This window comes from Eucalyptus grandis, chromosome 10, assembly GCF_016545825.1.
Source record: "Eucalyptus grandis isolate ANBG69807.140 chromosome 10, ASM1654582v1, whole genome shotgun sequence".
Lineage (NCBI taxonomy): Eukaryota > Viridiplantae > Streptophyta > Magnoliopsida > Myrtales > Myrtaceae > Eucalyptus > Eucalyptus grandis.
Genome location: NC_052621.1, coordinates 18,550,183 through 18,566,357, shown reverse-complemented (window position 1 = coordinate 18,566,357; position 16,175 = coordinate 18,550,183). Strand labels below are relative to the sequence as shown.

At 40.4% G+C, this 16,175-nt stretch overlaps 4 protein-coding genes across 4 annotated transcripts; 1 reads left to right on the top strand and 3 right to left on the bottom strand.

Moving 5' to 3' along the window:
* Positions 1 to 3,358: 3,358 nt before the first annotated feature.
* Positions 3,359 to 7,296, top strand: LOC108960280. The gene is made up of 3 exons (XM_039303347.1): positions 3,359 to 3,485; positions 4,932 to 5,155; positions 5,921 to 7,296. The coding sequence occupies exon 3, from the start codon at positions 6,381 to 6,383 to the stop codon at positions 6,936 to 6,938; it is 558 nt and encodes a 185-aa protein (XP_039159281.1). The 5' UTR covers positions 3,359 to 3,485; positions 4,932 to 5,155; positions 5,921 to 6,380; the 3' UTR covers positions 6,939 to 7,296.
* Positions 7,297 to 7,436: 140 nt separating this feature from the next.
* On the bottom strand, positions 7,437 to 7,886 carry LOC104423688 (protein AGENET DOMAIN (AGD)-CONTAINING P1). Its single transcript, XM_010036148.2, has one exon. It carries the CDS (start codon positions 7,884 to 7,886, stop codon positions 7,437 to 7,439), a length of 450 nt encoding a protein of 149 aa, XP_010034450.1.
* A 330-nt stretch (positions 7,887 to 8,216) lies between these two features.
* LOC104422123 (putative lipid phosphate phosphatase 3, chloroplastic) lies at positions 8,217 to 10,316 on the bottom strand. Its single transcript, XM_018864430.2, has 8 exons — positions 10,236 to 10,316; positions 9,919 to 10,138; positions 9,720 to 9,807; positions 9,521 to 9,630; positions 9,345 to 9,435; positions 9,020 to 9,208; positions 8,872 to 8,931; positions 8,217 to 8,597 (listed from the first exon to the last, which is right to left on the bottom strand). Exons 1-8 carry the CDS (start codon positions 10,259 to 10,261, stop codon positions 8,449 to 8,451), a joined length of 933 nt encoding a protein of 310 aa, XP_018719975.2. The 5' UTR covers positions 10,262 to 10,316; the 3' UTR covers positions 8,217 to 8,448.
* Positions 10,317 to 13,688: 3,372 nt separating this feature from the next.
* Positions 13,689 to 15,229, bottom strand: LOC104422121 (putative lipid phosphate phosphatase 3, chloroplastic; the record flags this gene model as incomplete). Its single annotated transcript, XM_039302862.1, has 5 exons — positions 13,689 to 14,119; positions 14,395 to 14,454; positions 14,543 to 14,731; positions 14,940 to 15,030; positions 15,116 to 15,229. Coding segments are annotated over 5 exons (609 nt in total), but the record flags the coding sequence as incomplete, so codon positions are not given.
* Between the last annotated feature and the right edge of the window lie 946 nt (positions 15,230 to 16,175).

Below are 16,175 nucleotides of genomic sequence, written 5' to 3'. Positions count from 1 at the left end.
AAGCCTATGGAAGACACTTCAAATCAAAGCGAACTCTAGAGGGATGGAGGCGAATGGGCTACCCAATTCAGTGAAAGGGGGCATTCATCGGCCTCTCTCTACTCTAATGGGCCAGGTGTAAAGCTGAAAACCGGACCAACGGATCACGACCCTCCGCGATAAGCATGCTCTCTTCCCACACGGACTTATTTGCCCCACTTCCAAGGCTTGTACCAAACGCTCGGTTCGAAGTTCACCAATCAATTGCCGAAGGCCGATCTTGCTGTGACAAGGACGATCCTCGTGACATTTTTTTTTTTGTTCAAAAAGAAATTTATAGCATTCTCATTCAGGCAAAGGTTTGGATAGTAGAAGCACTAGCTTCAGAACATAACAAGTCCAAAAGACAAGAAGGGGAATAAAAAAAACCCAATTAGCTAGAAGGGCCTTTCTTCGGCAGGGCTTGACGACCTAGTCTACCACTTTGTTGCATTCTCGTTGGTAGTGAGCTATTTTCAGGTTTGGGAAAGTATTAACACGTGCCTTCACTTCACATATTAGCGCATCTACTTCCCAGTTGACTTGCGGTGTACTTTATGCTAAAGTTTTCACTAGTTCAAGATTATATGACTCTAACTCCATCTGCTTTTCTTCTTTCACTTCAAAATACTTTAGGGTTTGTAACATAGCTTGTGCTTCTGCCTAGATCGTTGAAGAGGCTCTAACCGTGCACGCTAAACCATCGACGAGGACTCTTTTGCTGTCTCGACAGATGCAAGCTACAGCCGCTTCCCTTGTTTCTTGAAGAAAAGAGCCATCATCATTGATTTTTATCACACCGTGCGTGGTGAGCTATGCTTCAGAGAGGTCTCGATTGGAGGCGAGATGTGTGTCGGAGGGTTCCCCGTCTGATGCAAGCGCTGCAGCGATAGGTTCCATGTTTGCGCCAAGCCAAAGAAGTCCGAGTTTGCGTTGAGCCGTGCGTCGGAGGAGTCGAAGTTTGAGGCAAAGCTTGCGTTGGAGACGTCCAGATATAAGATGGGGGGTCGGCACCTGCTCCTGATGCAGGCACTGCAGAGAAGGACTCCAGGTTTGCGTCGTGCTATGCGTCGAAGGAGTGGAGTTTTGAGGTGAAGTCTACATCGAAGCCGTCCGGATCTGAGATGGGAAGGCCAGCACCTACTTTGTTTTGGTTTGTTTTTTCATCCACCTGTTGAAGTTTTCTTCCATGGCCATTGCTTAGGTGATTATGTGCTGGGAATTCAATAGTTTTGCTCTGAAACACCAATCGTTGCGGGATTTCCAGATCTGCCATAGCAAGAGGGCTAATCGCTCGAAAGAAACTGAGGTGTGTTAAAATTTGGCTAGCCATTCCTCTATCCGAGTTATTCCATGACCATCTCTTTGTATTGTCATTGCAGCGGCCTCCCAGACTTGGTTTGTCTATGGACAAAGGAGAAAAAGATGCTCTACTGACTTTGGATATTTGTTGCATATTGTGCACATGGCCTCAGGTATAATATGTCTCCGATATAAATTCTCCTTTGTTGCTAATGCATTTTGACATATTTGCCAAAGGAAAAATATGATTTTAGGCTAAATTTTGGCTTTCCATATTCTATTCCACAATGATCATGGAACTTGATAGGACGATGAAGCATGGTTTTGCTTTTGATTTTCTCCTTGTGCCTTGAGCTTGTTATATGCACTATTGACTGTGAAATGACCTGCTTTGGTTGGCTTCCAGACTAATTTGTCCTTTGAAAATTGGGAGTTTAGGTGGATAGCTAGAATTTCTTTACACACGTCATGGTCGAAAAGTTCTAATACTCTGTCTTCCTTCCAAGTAGCGGAATCTCTGGTTATAAGTTCCAAAACCTGTGATGGGTCATCTCTATTTGCAGGTCCTCCAATTAAACCTCTCAGTAACAATTGATCATTCCTAATATGGATTTTTTTCTCCATTTCCAACCACCCACTATAATGAAGGACTTATAGCATTTCTTCCCAAGAGTAGACTTTGCCAATCCCACGATGGCCTTGAGTCTTTCTCTGCAAGTAATGCATCTGCATGTGGAAAGTATAGTCCTTTGAAAATTCAACTCCAAAGAGAAGTTGGATTCTGAATTAGCCTCCATGCTTGCCGCCCCAATAATGCCTCGTTAAATTTAATTAGATCTCGAAAGCTTAGCCCACCTTCATCCTTTCTTACTCTAAGAATATCCCAATTTTTCCAATGTAAATCAGCCCTGTTCTCATTGTTTTTCCACTAGAAAGCTGTTATTTTCCTTTTAATGGCTCGGCAAATAAATAAGGGAATTTTAAAAATGGACATAGCATATTAGGGTAGAGCTTGCACCACAGTTTTAAGCAGAATTTCTTTCCCTGCCTTTGATAAAAAGTTCTCTTTCCAGTCCTCTAGTTTCATATTAACTCGTGCAAGAATCTAGTCAAACATTTGCTTTTTAGATTCACCCTAATCAGAAGGTATCTCGAGATATTTCCCGGTCTTTTCCAACTCTGGTACCCTCATTTCTTTAGTCAAGTTACTCCTCAGTTCTCTTGGACAATCTTTACTAAAGAGCATACTAGACTTGTTCAGATTTATAGCTTGTCCATACACTAAGCAATATTGGTTTAGGATCATTGCTACATTTTGACACTCAACCAATTTGCCTTCTAAAAACAAGATTAAGTCATCCGCAAATAGTAGATGGGATAGTGATGGACAAAATCTATTTAGCTTAATACCCTTAATGCTGCCATTTTCCATTTCTCTTTTCAGCATCATAGATATGACATTTGCCACAATAATGAATAGGTACGGAGATAGAGAGTCACCTTATCTTATCCAGCGAGTAGGCTTAAAAGGAAGCTGTAGGTTCCCCGTTTGCTTTGACGCTGAATGATACCGTAGAGACACATTCCGTGACCCAAGAGATCCAAGTATCGCAGAAATCCATTTTAAGCATACTTGCTTTGAGAAAATCCCATTCCACACGATCATATGCCTTCTTCATATGTACCTTCAGCACTGCATGAAATTTCTTTTTCGATTTTCTAATATGTAGTTGATGAAGCACTTCCTACACTATTAGTATGTTATTTTGAATTTGTCGCCCATTTATAAATGCACTTTGCTCTGTTGCTATCAAGTCAAGTAGCCACTGTTTTAGTCTATTTGCCATGATCTTTGAAATGATTTTATAAATAAAGTTACAAAGGCTAATAGGGAGAAACTGTTCCAACCTCTCTGGATTGTGCATTTTCGGTATAAGGGTCATGTATGTGTGATTCAACTTAGGATTAAGTGTTCTTGAGTTAAAGAAAGACTTGACATCCCTAAATACTTCTTCTTGAATGTCCTTCTAGTGATGTTGATAGAATTTTCCACACAAACCATCTGGTCCATGAGCTTTGAGAGCACCCAACTGAAAAGTTGCTGCAGTAACCTCTTGTAGGGTCACTTCTTCAATCAACACTTGGTTCATCTCCTCTGTTACAAGGTATGGGATTTGATCAATGACCGGTTGGACGTTTCCTTGCCCCGTAGAAGTATAGAGCTCTTTGAAATACTTGGCTGTCATCTCCTTTCATTGTATGGGGTCTCGACACCATTTATTGTGCTCATTTTTCAGCATTATTATCTTATTTCTTTGATGCCTTTGTACTGTGGTTGCATGAAAGTATTTGGAGTTTTTATCCCCCCATTTGAGCCAATTGATCCTGGATCTCATACCCCCAATTTACTTCTTCCTATCTCCATAGCCTCTCTATCTCCATTTTCAACCAATTCATTATATTTATGTCATAATGTGAATTTAAGTTGTTTGTGATCACCTGCATCTCTCTTTTTAGCACTGAAATTTGTTTTTATGCATTTTTGAATCTCCTTTTACTCCAAACCGCTAGCTCTTCAGCCACCTTTTTCAATCTAATCGATAGATTTACTTTCTCCCCTCCAAAAGAATTCCAAGTGTCCAATACAATCTATTCATACTCCTCCTCATCTACCCATAAAGCTTCAAATTTAAGTTCTTTTTTACGCTTGACTTGTTGGGGAAAAAGGTTTAATAAAATGAGACTATGATCCGACCTTATAACTGGCAAAGCAATAACTTCCACAGAAGGGAAAGAAACCGTCCAATCCATACTACACAAAGCTCGATCCAGCCTCTTCCTAATCAACCCATCCCCTTCTCTATTGTTTGTACAAATATAGGCACAACCTTACTTTCTAGATCCATAAGAGCACAAGCATTTATAAAGTCTTGGAAAGCTCTACATTTATAGTATTCAGCCACTCTTCCCCTTACTTTTTCCCACCGATATAAGATTTCATTAAAATCTCCAACACATAGCTAAGGGTCCCTATTTAGCCTAGTCATCCGATAAATCTCCTCTCACAGTTGTAATCTTTGATGAAAATCAGTCGGTGCATAAACAAAGGTGATACGTATTCTTTGTTTTGTCTCTTCCAAATTGCATATTAAGTCGATAAAAGACATAGTGCTAGATATAATGGAAATGGTAATCTGTTCATTCCAAAAAATTGCTAATCCCCTCACCAAGCCTCTTGGATTTACTGTGAAGCCATTCTGAACTTTAGTTTTTTCTGTATTCTTTTCACAACATCTTCTATATTCTTTGTTTCCAATAAACATAGGACCGTTGGCTTTTCTTGAGCTGATAAAGCTCGTAAAGACTGAATTATTAGGGGGGAGCCTAAACCCTGACAATTCCAGCATATAACTTTCATATGTAACTCGGTGGCTTATTAGAACTAGCCACCAAAGCCCATTTTTATGCTTCTTCCCATGTCTGAATAGGAGTCTCCATCAATTGAATTGCATCTAAAATTTCATTGTTGGATTGCTGCACTTCGTATGGAGAATATCTCTTATGTTTTTTTTTTTATTAACATGCGTTTTCATGTTTTTGCATATTTTCAGGTTTCGAGCTTCCAGAGATCCTTGCTTGGTGCTTTCTAAAGATGCTCCTCCACTCTCTCTCAGTTCTTGTGAAGGATTAAGCACATCCATATTCTCTTCCCAAACCATGGGTTCCTTCATCTTGGCATTTCCGTGTTCATTTGCCCTGCTGGTGCTTGTATTCTTCAAGTCTATTGGATTGCCCTTATACACCACAATAGGTGCTGCATCCAGTGGTGTTTCAGGTATGACTTCTGCTGCCATCAATTCCACAATCGACTTCCCATAAAATAGATCCCAATAAGGGCTAACTTCATTAGCTTCCACCTTCAACTAGGAGCCAAAGGGCAATTCTTTCATATTTTTAAATTTGTCCTCAGTAATAGGAAACTCCTCATAGTATTGAGAATAATGTCCCAATCGCCCACACGAGTAACAGTAGTGAGACAATCTTTCATATCTAAAATCCAGCCATAATTTCTTTCCTCTGTTGCTGAAAATCGACCCTGAGATCAAAGGGTTCGAGATGTCTAGCTTGACCCTGGCCTTTCCTATCTTGTAGGACATATATCCCTAGATTCAATCTTAACCTCCGAGACACTACCTATTTCCCTAGCCACCTTTGCTATCACCCTCTCCGATATCCATTCAATAGGCAAACCATGTATATGCACCCAAAACTCACAGGTTTTAAAGTTGTAACATGTATGAGGCATATTAGGCTCCCAAAAATTCAGCAAGAGTAAGTGATTTGCAAACGACCAGGGACCCTGTTGAAGAATCCTATCCCCATCCGTTTTCGACCAAAATCGGAATTAAAAAATGCCTTGGGCTATTGGGGATATCTCCACATTTTTCATTTTCCATACTCGACACATTGTATTCGGAAATGCTTGATTATTTACCTTTGGATTTTGATACAATTGATCGATTAAAGATAATTTGCATTCTTCAATCTTCTCTGGGGTTATTTCATCATCCACTGTTGTAATCTTGTTCTTGGGCCACAGCTTTCCCAATCGCTTGCAGAGGGCAGCAAGCCGGACTTTAGATTCTTTCAAGTCTTCCATGAAGAGAGCTTATAACATCTCTGAAAGCATACGCTGGCTAAACACAAAGCAGGTCAAAGGGGATGAAGATGGGAAATGATTAGGGTTTTGCGGTTGAAAAGAGGTGGCTATTTTAAGGGGGCAAACGTGATTTTTGGGTAGCAATTGAGTGGGTCGGCCATGATCTCACAATGAAACAGCAAAGACTATATGGAAAAGGTTAGGGTTTTGGATTTCAGTGACTAGCCAAATGTAGAGGGAGCTCTCCTAAGAAGAGAGAGAGAGAGAGAGAGAGAGAGAGAGAGAGGAAACTCTCCTGCGAGAGAGGGTTTTTATGACATGGGTCGAGCATAATTTGGGGAAATTATGACTCGTTAGAACAGGGAATTGAAACGCTATTCTTAATTTGGCATCTAATCTAATGCCCAAACTGTCCATTTCTCTCCGTCTTGTAGCGTATACCCTCTCTCACTACCTGCTCTCGACAAGCCCAGCAGTACTTCCACTCCCCTCGCCATTTCGTTCTTCAGTTCTTATCCTCGGCTTCCCTTCGCTCGACTCGCATCGACGCGCCATGAGCTCCAGACCCAAGAGCGGCAACATCACCCCCGAGTCCCTGTGGACATGGACGACGAACCCAGACGGCGGCAAGCCCAGGAGGAAGAAAGGCGACAGGCGTTTCCCCGTTGCCGAGTTCCTCCAAGACAAGCACCGGCAGCTCCAGGAGCTGGTCCCGGGTCCCGGGGCCGGGTTCGGGGTCGGGTGCGGAGCCGGGCTGGGGCTCGGCTTGGTCGGGGGGCTCGGGTTCGACGGCTCGCCGTGGAGCCACCTGAGGCTGGTGTTCGGGGTCGGCGCGGGTTGCGGCGTCGGGGTCGGGTTCGGGTACGGGCGAGGGTTCGGGTACGGCGCTAGCTTGGATTCTCTGGCCAGGGACCCCAAACGGAGCTCCAAGTCGGAGAGAAGGATGATCAATTTGTAGCCTGAGATTGAACCCCTTTTATATGGCGATTTCTTTCAGCTGGCATTCGGGTTTTGTATGCTTATTAGAGTGTCCTGACAGTGATTGGTGCACATTTTCATTTGTTACTCTGTCACTTGATGGTTTTCTGAAGAACATGTGCACGATCAAGTTGATGTTTCATTGTCTTAGTTGCATTAGACATTGACTTTGGCAGAAGATTAAGTTGATGGCGAAGAGACATGAAAATGTGTTGCTTTTCCTGATAAAAAATCGGGTGTGATGTTAGGGAGCTAAGCTAAACAAAGAAGAGCATATAAAGAGAACACATTTGAATTCCAGGTTCATAGCGTGACTGCCTGAATCTGGGTTCTTGATACATGTAGGTGTTAAATCTTCCACAGCTCCGATCCGATTAACAAGGCACGAGCTTCTTTTTTCCTACCTGGGAAGCATGTTTTGTGAATTGATATTGAAAAGTTAGGAGAGATAGAGGGAAAGAGATCCATGAAACTTCTACTAGTCAATATTTTGTTTTTGAGGGAGAAGGGTTCTTCTCCTAGTGGTAGCAATCCAATTGCTGTTGATCCACTCCAAGTGCATCCTCAGGTCAGAATCCAAGAAAGCAAGCCTCTCTCCACTATTCTCGAAATGCACGATGTAGGTCGACCCTTCTTTGCCGGTTATCCTCCCCGTCCACCACCCGTCGTTGTAGAGTGCATCAACCCTGTCGAGCATCGCGAATCCTGCAGCAGTCGGGAGTGACTTAGCAGGCGGTGTGGGGCGGATGTCCTCGCCTCGGATGACCTCTGTCAGAGGCCCCGACTCATCTTCCCTCAACAGCTCCTTGTACTGAACTAGGTAGAACTCATTCTGGATGTATTTTACTATAGTTGCCACGTAGTAGGAACCGATCAACCCCTCTTCCTTGCTGGCAATCTCGACTTCTTGCCCTGGAAGAAACCTCATTCTTGCTTCCGGTAACAAATTACAGAGAGCTGACTATATAGAAAATTAATCCGTTGAACGTCTGCGGTGCGCGTTTGGCCTGGTAAGAAAAGAGTCCTGCAGAAAAAAAGATTCTTTCTTTTTGCCCAGAAAGGGCATGCGAGGTACGTGTTGATTCTAGTACAAATTTGAAACAGAAGACATTCCTTCCTTTGACTGGACAAGATTTTACCAAATGAATGTTTGGTTGCAAGAGTTATGTTTTTTCACATCTGGAGCAACAGAGATGAACATTGTCTGTGATTATCACAAAGACCATCATAAGAAACTACTTGGAGATATCAATTCTGCAATCAGCAATAACACTGTCTATGCGCATTTGCATTCTCCATAGGCTTGCCAAAATGACCGTAGAAGCTACAAAAACTGGATCCAACGTAGGATCAGTAAAGAAGAAAGAACTAATGACATCCCGATCGTGAGATCAAGGGTGGAAAAGGTCCAACTGTGCTATTAAATGTCCATTCAGAGCACGCTACATTCACTCACGAAACATAAAAAAATTGCCTGTAGCCGAACAGAATCACCTTCCACCTGATTCCATGTCTAGCGGTGATCGACTGGCAGTAGGTGATATGCATCCAATGGCGCTACTCCTCTCACCCAGACGGCTCTCGTTTTGAGTCTCCATGGCCTGCCTCGTGGGAACATTCTCTGCATAAGGCCTCCAACCTGCAAACATACAGATTCACGAAACTTCCTTCAAGAAAATAGTCATTCCTTCCCGATCTTCTCATCCATTGAGGTCTAAAGAAAGATTACGTAATTTCCTTTCAATGATCTTGCTCTCTTTTATCTTGTTCCATTATGAGGCATGACTATAATCCTGCCAATTTAGGGGATTGTAGTGCAAGTAATCTTATTACTGGAATAAGACAACTACAAGATAACGTCGACCAATTTTTATGATGACTCGGAAGTCATAACAAATTGCCTCCAAACATACCTTGAGCGTGATATGGAGGTGGAAAGACCTGCAAATAGCACAACACTGCTAGTGTAATCCCTGCAAAATTTCTTCAGCACATTAAGCCAAAGAATCAAACCCAACACCACTATGACTCCCACAAATTGCAGAAAACAGCAGTACAAACCTAGGAGGCCTCCAACAATGACATCCTGCCGGTGATGCCTGTGGTCATCTAGTCTTGAAACACCAACAAGAGATGCAACAAGAAGCGGGAAAATGACGATGCACAGTTTTGCGACATGACCTTTGTGATCAAATGCTTTTATTTTCCCAGCTAAATAGAGTGATAAGAAACCAAGACCTGCAAAGGACCCTGCACAATAAAATCCAAGGTATTCACATACTCACAAGATTTGCCTGTATTAGTCTGATACAGTAGATCATTCTTTTTCTCTTTTGCATTGAGCATTTGGATAATGCTTTTTAAGATAACAGAGGAAAATGCTTACATGAAGTGTGTCCGCTAGGAAAACTCTTGTGCCCGTCATCTATGACATTTCTTTTACCATGACAGATGACATTTCCCCATTGATCATACACCTGCGAATCAATCCAAGTATTAGGTGCGGCAATTAGACTTGCCCAAGGATAGTCAGTATATTCTGCTTGATTTATATTCACCTACATCTTTCCCATCTGGAAAACAACGCCAAAAGAAGTCTGGCCGAGGCCAGCCAACTGCAAGTTTTATGGCATCTGTTATCACTGCAGTGAATGTAGTAGAATACCAGAGTCCTGCCTAAACACTTCGCTTTAGCATGTTCTCGAGAAAATAAAATGATAAGAAGAGGAAACATGAGAATGGGACATAAAGATACTTTCACCTAGCACAGCGTGATGAAGATCATAGATATCTCTCTTTCGAAGATACATGACCACGAATATCACCATTGGCAACAGAAGGGCATATATCTAATTTTTGTTGGGAAGAAACAACAGGAAAATGAAAATCACAACCAGTCAAAATTCTTAAACTTACAGACTGACTATTAAGGAAATAAGAGTAGTGCCAAGAGTGCCAACCAGAACAGCCCAGAAAGGCACTGTGTCGCTCTTCAGTGGATACATGAGGTTAGTCATCATACCCTTCCCGACAAAGCAATAAAACGGATGAATGAAATGGAGGGAGTACTCAATGACCACAAGAAGCATAAGGACCAGCCAATCATATTTGAATGTCCTTGCGACTTTCATCCCATTAGACCTCATCATACTTGAAGCAATCTGGCTCAGCGTACAACAACTGGAAATGCCAAATATCAAAACTATGAGTATAATCTCATCAAAATTGATGTCCTTAAGAAAAGGAAAAATGAAAATGAAAGCTTGGATGCCGTCACATAAGCCCTTTGGTTGATGAACTCATTTCAGTTTTCCTCTTCCGGAGAGAATAGTAACATCATTCAAGATTTACCCAGTTTGCAGGCATGTATACTGGAAACTTGTGTCCTCTGTCAGATATAAAAAAAAATCAAACAGGAAAAGTGCAATCGAAGAAAGGAATAAACCTGTTGGTTTTTCTGTTCTATCGAAGGAATCTTGATTATTGGAAAAGAACTGCTGCTTATTGCAAAAGAGTCCAATCTTAAGCTTTGCACCTCTTCCTAGAAAACCACACAAAAATATATTTCCAAATCTAATAAAATTAGCCAAGCAACTTCTATTGTTTCTTGATTCCAACTAAAACTTCCATTTCCTACGTATAATCCAAGATGGTGCATAGCTTATGGAACCCACAGAACATCCTGCATAGTTCACTCTGTGATACATTTGCAGGAAATTGAATCTGCGAACCATTTAATGCAAACAATGCTATCTACGAAAACTGCACGACTTGAAAGCTCCGAGGACACAAACCCTTAGACAAGCACAGAAAGGGCAGTTTTCCAGGATCTTGATGAAAAAGAAGGCTTGCAAATTTACAGGGCGTATTAATGGACGTTGATACGTGTGTATTCTACTCTTGGAGTTCCTTTACAAGTGTGAAAAATAGTAGGCAGTACTCTCATTGTAATTGCACAATGGTTAGAGTTTCTCTTATTGCACTTTGAGTATGATAATGAATGCTAAAACTATTTTGAATAGGAACAGAATTTGAACGTCTCTTGGAATAATACTATTGCAGGATCTCGATGTAATAGCCAATAGCGAGAAGCTTTCCAAGGAAGGGCGAAATATTCACGTTTGTGCCACCTATTTCAAATAATTGGGAAGTGGGCAAGGACATGTCTATTCCCTTTGGCTAATAGTCGTCCGGATTTCTAATCGGGATAGAATTGGATAGGATGTGATATAAAATCCTAGGATTTTTTTTTTTTATATATCATGTCCATTGTTTGGTGAACGCAGTATTAAAGTCGGATATATTCATATTATATAATGTGTGTATATATATTTTATATAAACGGCATATCATTATAAATGAACCTAAATGTTCATAAACGGAAATGGTGAAAATCTCTCGTAACACTACTCATTAATTTATTTTTATTTTATTTTTCCTCTTTTTTATTTTATTTTTTATTTTTTTTATTATTTTCTTTATTATTTTTTTTTTCCCTTTCATCATTCTTTAATAAATTTTTATCAAATAGTAAATTGTACTAACATACCTAAAATATAAAAATACCTAAATTATATAATAAATATAAATATTTAATTTATAGATTGAATGTTATTATAAGATAGAATTAAAATATGATTAATTAAAAATAAATTTTCATTTTTTATTTTTAATTTCTTAAATTAGAATGCAAGTATTATTTATATTGAAATATAATTTCAATTTTATTAATTTAATAAGTTTGTTATTCGAGAAAAATGATTTTTCTATTATAGACATTAGAAATCATATTCACCTTTATCTCACCTCCTCCATGTGATAATTTTATTCTGTCTATATCCCTCTTATATTTGACTTTATCCTGTCCTAAAGAAGCACTAAACGTAAGATAGGATAAATTATATCATATCCCAAATTTTATTCCGACCGCCAAATGGAGCCTGTATGTTGTTTGTTTCAGCAAAGGAAAGGAATGCCCCTTCATTTCTCATGCAGATGCAATTTCTCTCATGATACATTTCAAGAACAATTTTAGACATTTTATGCCTACGTCCTTTCAATGCTTTTGCCTCATTGACGATGGTTATCGCGTTTGTAGGATATCCTCAAAATATCCCACGCTGCATTCGTGGTCTTCGTAATTAATATTTTTTCAAATATCTTTCCTCCGTGGCTTGAAAGATTGCATACAATACTTTCTAAGCTTCCTTCCGTGACTCCAACAAAGAATCTTTCTCCTCCTTTCTTACTCAAATGCTTTAAGCATCAATCACTTTAGTGTAATTGTTTTCCACTATATTCCACAAATCCTATGATTTGAAGAGAACCTTCATCTAAACGGACAAGTAGTCAAAAATTCTTTCCAATCAATTTTGCCAATTACAATTGAATGGAACTAGTAGATGCCATTTCTAATTCTGATACCAAATGTTGAAACCAAAAAATAATGGCAACTTTAGAAATTTGGAACGAGTCACCAATGAAAACCGGAGGGAGAAGTAATTGAAATGCAAATGCTTTTTGCTGCGGTGTATTTACTATTTTGAATTTCACAATGGTTGGATGTGATATGACAAACATTAAATTTGGAAAAACAAGAAAGTCCACCGAGTGATACAAGCACACAAACAAAGTCAAATGAAAAGACACGCATTAAATACATGAAGACAAGTATGAAAATCTTCAACAATCAATTTTATGTTATTCTAACTGGTGCACATTCCATCTTCACTCAAACTGGGTGGTTTTGTCAAGAACATCTGCACAGTCACGTTGATGTTTCAATTGTCATAGTTGCATTTGACATCGACTTCTTTAGAAGACTAACTGATGGCGAAAGAGACATGAAAATGTGTTGCTTTTCGTGATAAAAATGAGAGTGTGATGTTAGGGAGCTAACCTAAACAAAGAAGCATATACAGCAAATTTGAATTCTGGGTTCCTAAGGTGACTGCCTGAATTTGGGTTCTTGATACACGTAGGTGTTGGATCTTCTTCAGCTTGCGATCTGGATACACGAGGCACGTGCTTCTTTTTTCTTTTCTGAAAAACAGGTTTTGTGAATTGATATCGAAAAGTTAAGGGAGGGAAAGAGATTTATGAAACTTCTACGAGTCTATGTTTTGATTTTGAGGGAGAACGATCCTTTTCCTGGTGGTAGCAATCCAATTGCTGTTGACCCACTCCAGGTGCATCCTCAGGTCAGAATCCGAGAAAGCGAGCTTCTCTTCACTCTTCTGGAAATGCACGACTGACCCTTCTTTGCCGGTCATCATCCCTGTCCACCTCCTGTCACTGTAGAGTGCATCGAACCTGTCCAGCATCGCGAATCCGGCAGCGGTTGGGAGCGACTTAGTGGGTGGTGTGGGGTGAATATCCTTGCCTTGGATGATCTCTCTCAGAGAACCCGAGTCGGCCTCCCTCAACAGCTTATTGTACTGAACTAGGTAGAACTCATTCCGGATGTAAGTTACTATAAGAAAAGGAGAGAGAGGGATTCGAACCCTCGATAGTTTTTTGTTATGAACTATAGTTGCCGCGTAGTAGGAACCTATGAACCCTGTTCTTAGCTGGCGATATCGGCTTTTTGCCCCAGAAGAAACCTCATTCTCGCTTCCAGTAAGAGCATGCAAGGTACGTGTTGATTCTAGTGCAATTTGAAACAGAAGACCTTCCTTCTTTTGACTGGACAAGATTTTACCACATGAATGTTTGGTTGCAAGAGTAATGCTTTAGAGACGTTCACATCTGGAGCAACAGATGAAGAACATTCTGTGATGATAAAATAGACCATCTATATGCATCTGTGTTCTCTTTAATCTCGCCGAAATGACTGTAGAAGCTACAAAAATTGGATCCAACATAGATCAGTAAAGAAAAAAGAATTAATGACATCCTGATTGTGAGAACAAGGGTGGAAAAGGACCAAGTGTGCTATTTGATGTCCATCAGAGCACGCTACATTCGCTCCTGAAACATAATAAAAAGTGCCTGTAGCCGAACAGAATCACCTTCCACCTGATTCCATGTCTTGCGGTGCCCGACTGGCAGTAGGTGGTATGCATCCAATGCCGCTGCTCCTCCCATCCAGACGGCTCTCGTTTTGAGTCTCTGTGGCCTGCCTTGTGGGAACATCCTCAGAGGAAGCATAAGGCCTCCAACCTGCAAACATACAAATTCTTAAAACTCCCTTCGAGAGAATGGTTATTCCTTCCCCATGTTCTCATCCATCAAGGTCTAAAGAAAGATTACGTAATTAGCAGTCAATGATCTTGTTCTCTTTTATCTTGTTTATTTATGAGGCACGACTATAACCCTGCCAATTTAGGGAGTTGTAATGCAAGTAATCTTTATTACCAGAATGAGACAACGACAAGATAACATCAAGGAATTTTTTTGATGACTAGGAGGTCATGACAAATTGCCTCAAAACATACCTTGAGCATGATATGGAGGTGGAAAGAACTGCAAATAGCAAAACACTGCTACAGTAATCCCTGCAAAATTTCTTTGGCACATTAAGCCAGAGAATCAAACCCGCCCCCACTATGACTCCCACAAATTGCAGAAAACAGTGGTACAAACCTAGGAGGCCTCCGGCAATGACATCCTGCCGGTGATGCTTGTGGTCATCTATTCTTGAAACGCCAACAAGAGATGCAACAAGAAGCGGGAGAAAGACGATGCACAGTTTTGCAACATGACCTTTGTGATCAAATGCTTTTATCTTCCCAGCTAAATAGAGTGATAAGAAACCAAGACCCGCAAAGGACCCTGCACAATAAAATCCAAGCTATTCACATACTCACAAGATTTGACAGACACACCTTTTTCTGACAAATAGGGTTTTGAATCAGTCCCTAAGGAACCCCCAAAAGGACTGCCATCCTGTATAATAGTCTGATAGAGTAGATCATTCTTTTTCTCTTTCGCATTGAGCATTTGGATAATACTTTTTAAGATAACAGAGGGAAATGCTTACATGAAGTATGTTCACTAGGAAAACTCTTGTGCCCTTCATTTATGCCACTTCTTTTACCGTGACAAATGACATTTCCCCATTGATCATACACCTACAAATCAATCCAAGTATTAGGTGCTGCAGTCAGACTTGCCCGAGGATAGTAAGTATATTCTGCTTGATTTATATTCACCTACATCTTTGCCATCTGGAAAACAACGCCAAAAGAAGTCTGGCCGAGGCCGGCCAACTGCAAGTTTTAAGGCATCTGTTATCACTGCAGTGAACGCAGCAGAATACAAGAGTCCTGCTTAAACAACTTCGGTTTAGCATTTTCTCTTAAAAAAAAAAAATCACCACCACTGAACGATGAGCAGAGGATACAGAGAAGGCACATAGAGATACTTTCACCTAGTACAGCATGATGAAGATCATAGATGTCTCTCTTCTTTTCTGGACACCCCAAAGATACACGACCACAAATATCACCATTGGCAACAGGAAGGCATACATCTAATTTTTGATGGGAAGAAACAAAAGGAAAATGAAAACCACCACCAGTCAAAATTCTTTAACTTACAGACTGACTATTAAGGGGATAAGAGTAGTGCCAAGAATGCCTACCGGAACAGCCCAGAAAGGTACTGTGTCGCTCTTCGGTGGATACATGAGATTAGTCATCATACCCTTCCCAACGAAGCAATGAAACGGATGTATGAAATGGATGAGGGACCCAATGAACACAAGAAGCATAAGGATCAGCCAATCATATATGTGTGTCCTTGCGACTTTCATTCCATTAGACCTCGTCATATTTGAAGCAATCTGGCTCAGCTTACAATGATTGCAATGCCAGATATCAAAAACTATTAGTATAATCTCGTCCAAATTGATAAGTCCTAGAAAAAACGAACAATGAAAACGAAAACATGGATGCTGTCACATGAAGTCATTTCAGTCTCCCTTTACCGGAAAGAATAGATGTCATTGAAGATTTACCCAGTACGCAGGCACATATACTTGTGTCCTCTGTCAGATGAAAACAAAATCAAACAGGAAAAGTACTATCAAAGAAAGGAATAAACTTGTTGGTTTTTCTGTTCTATCAAAGGAATCTTGATTATTGGAAAAGAATAGCTGCTTATTGCAAAAGAGTCCAATCTTGTGCTTTGCACCTCCTCCTAGAAAACCACATATAAATATATTTCCAAATCTAATAAAATTAGCCAAGCAACTTCTATGGTTTCTGATAATAAA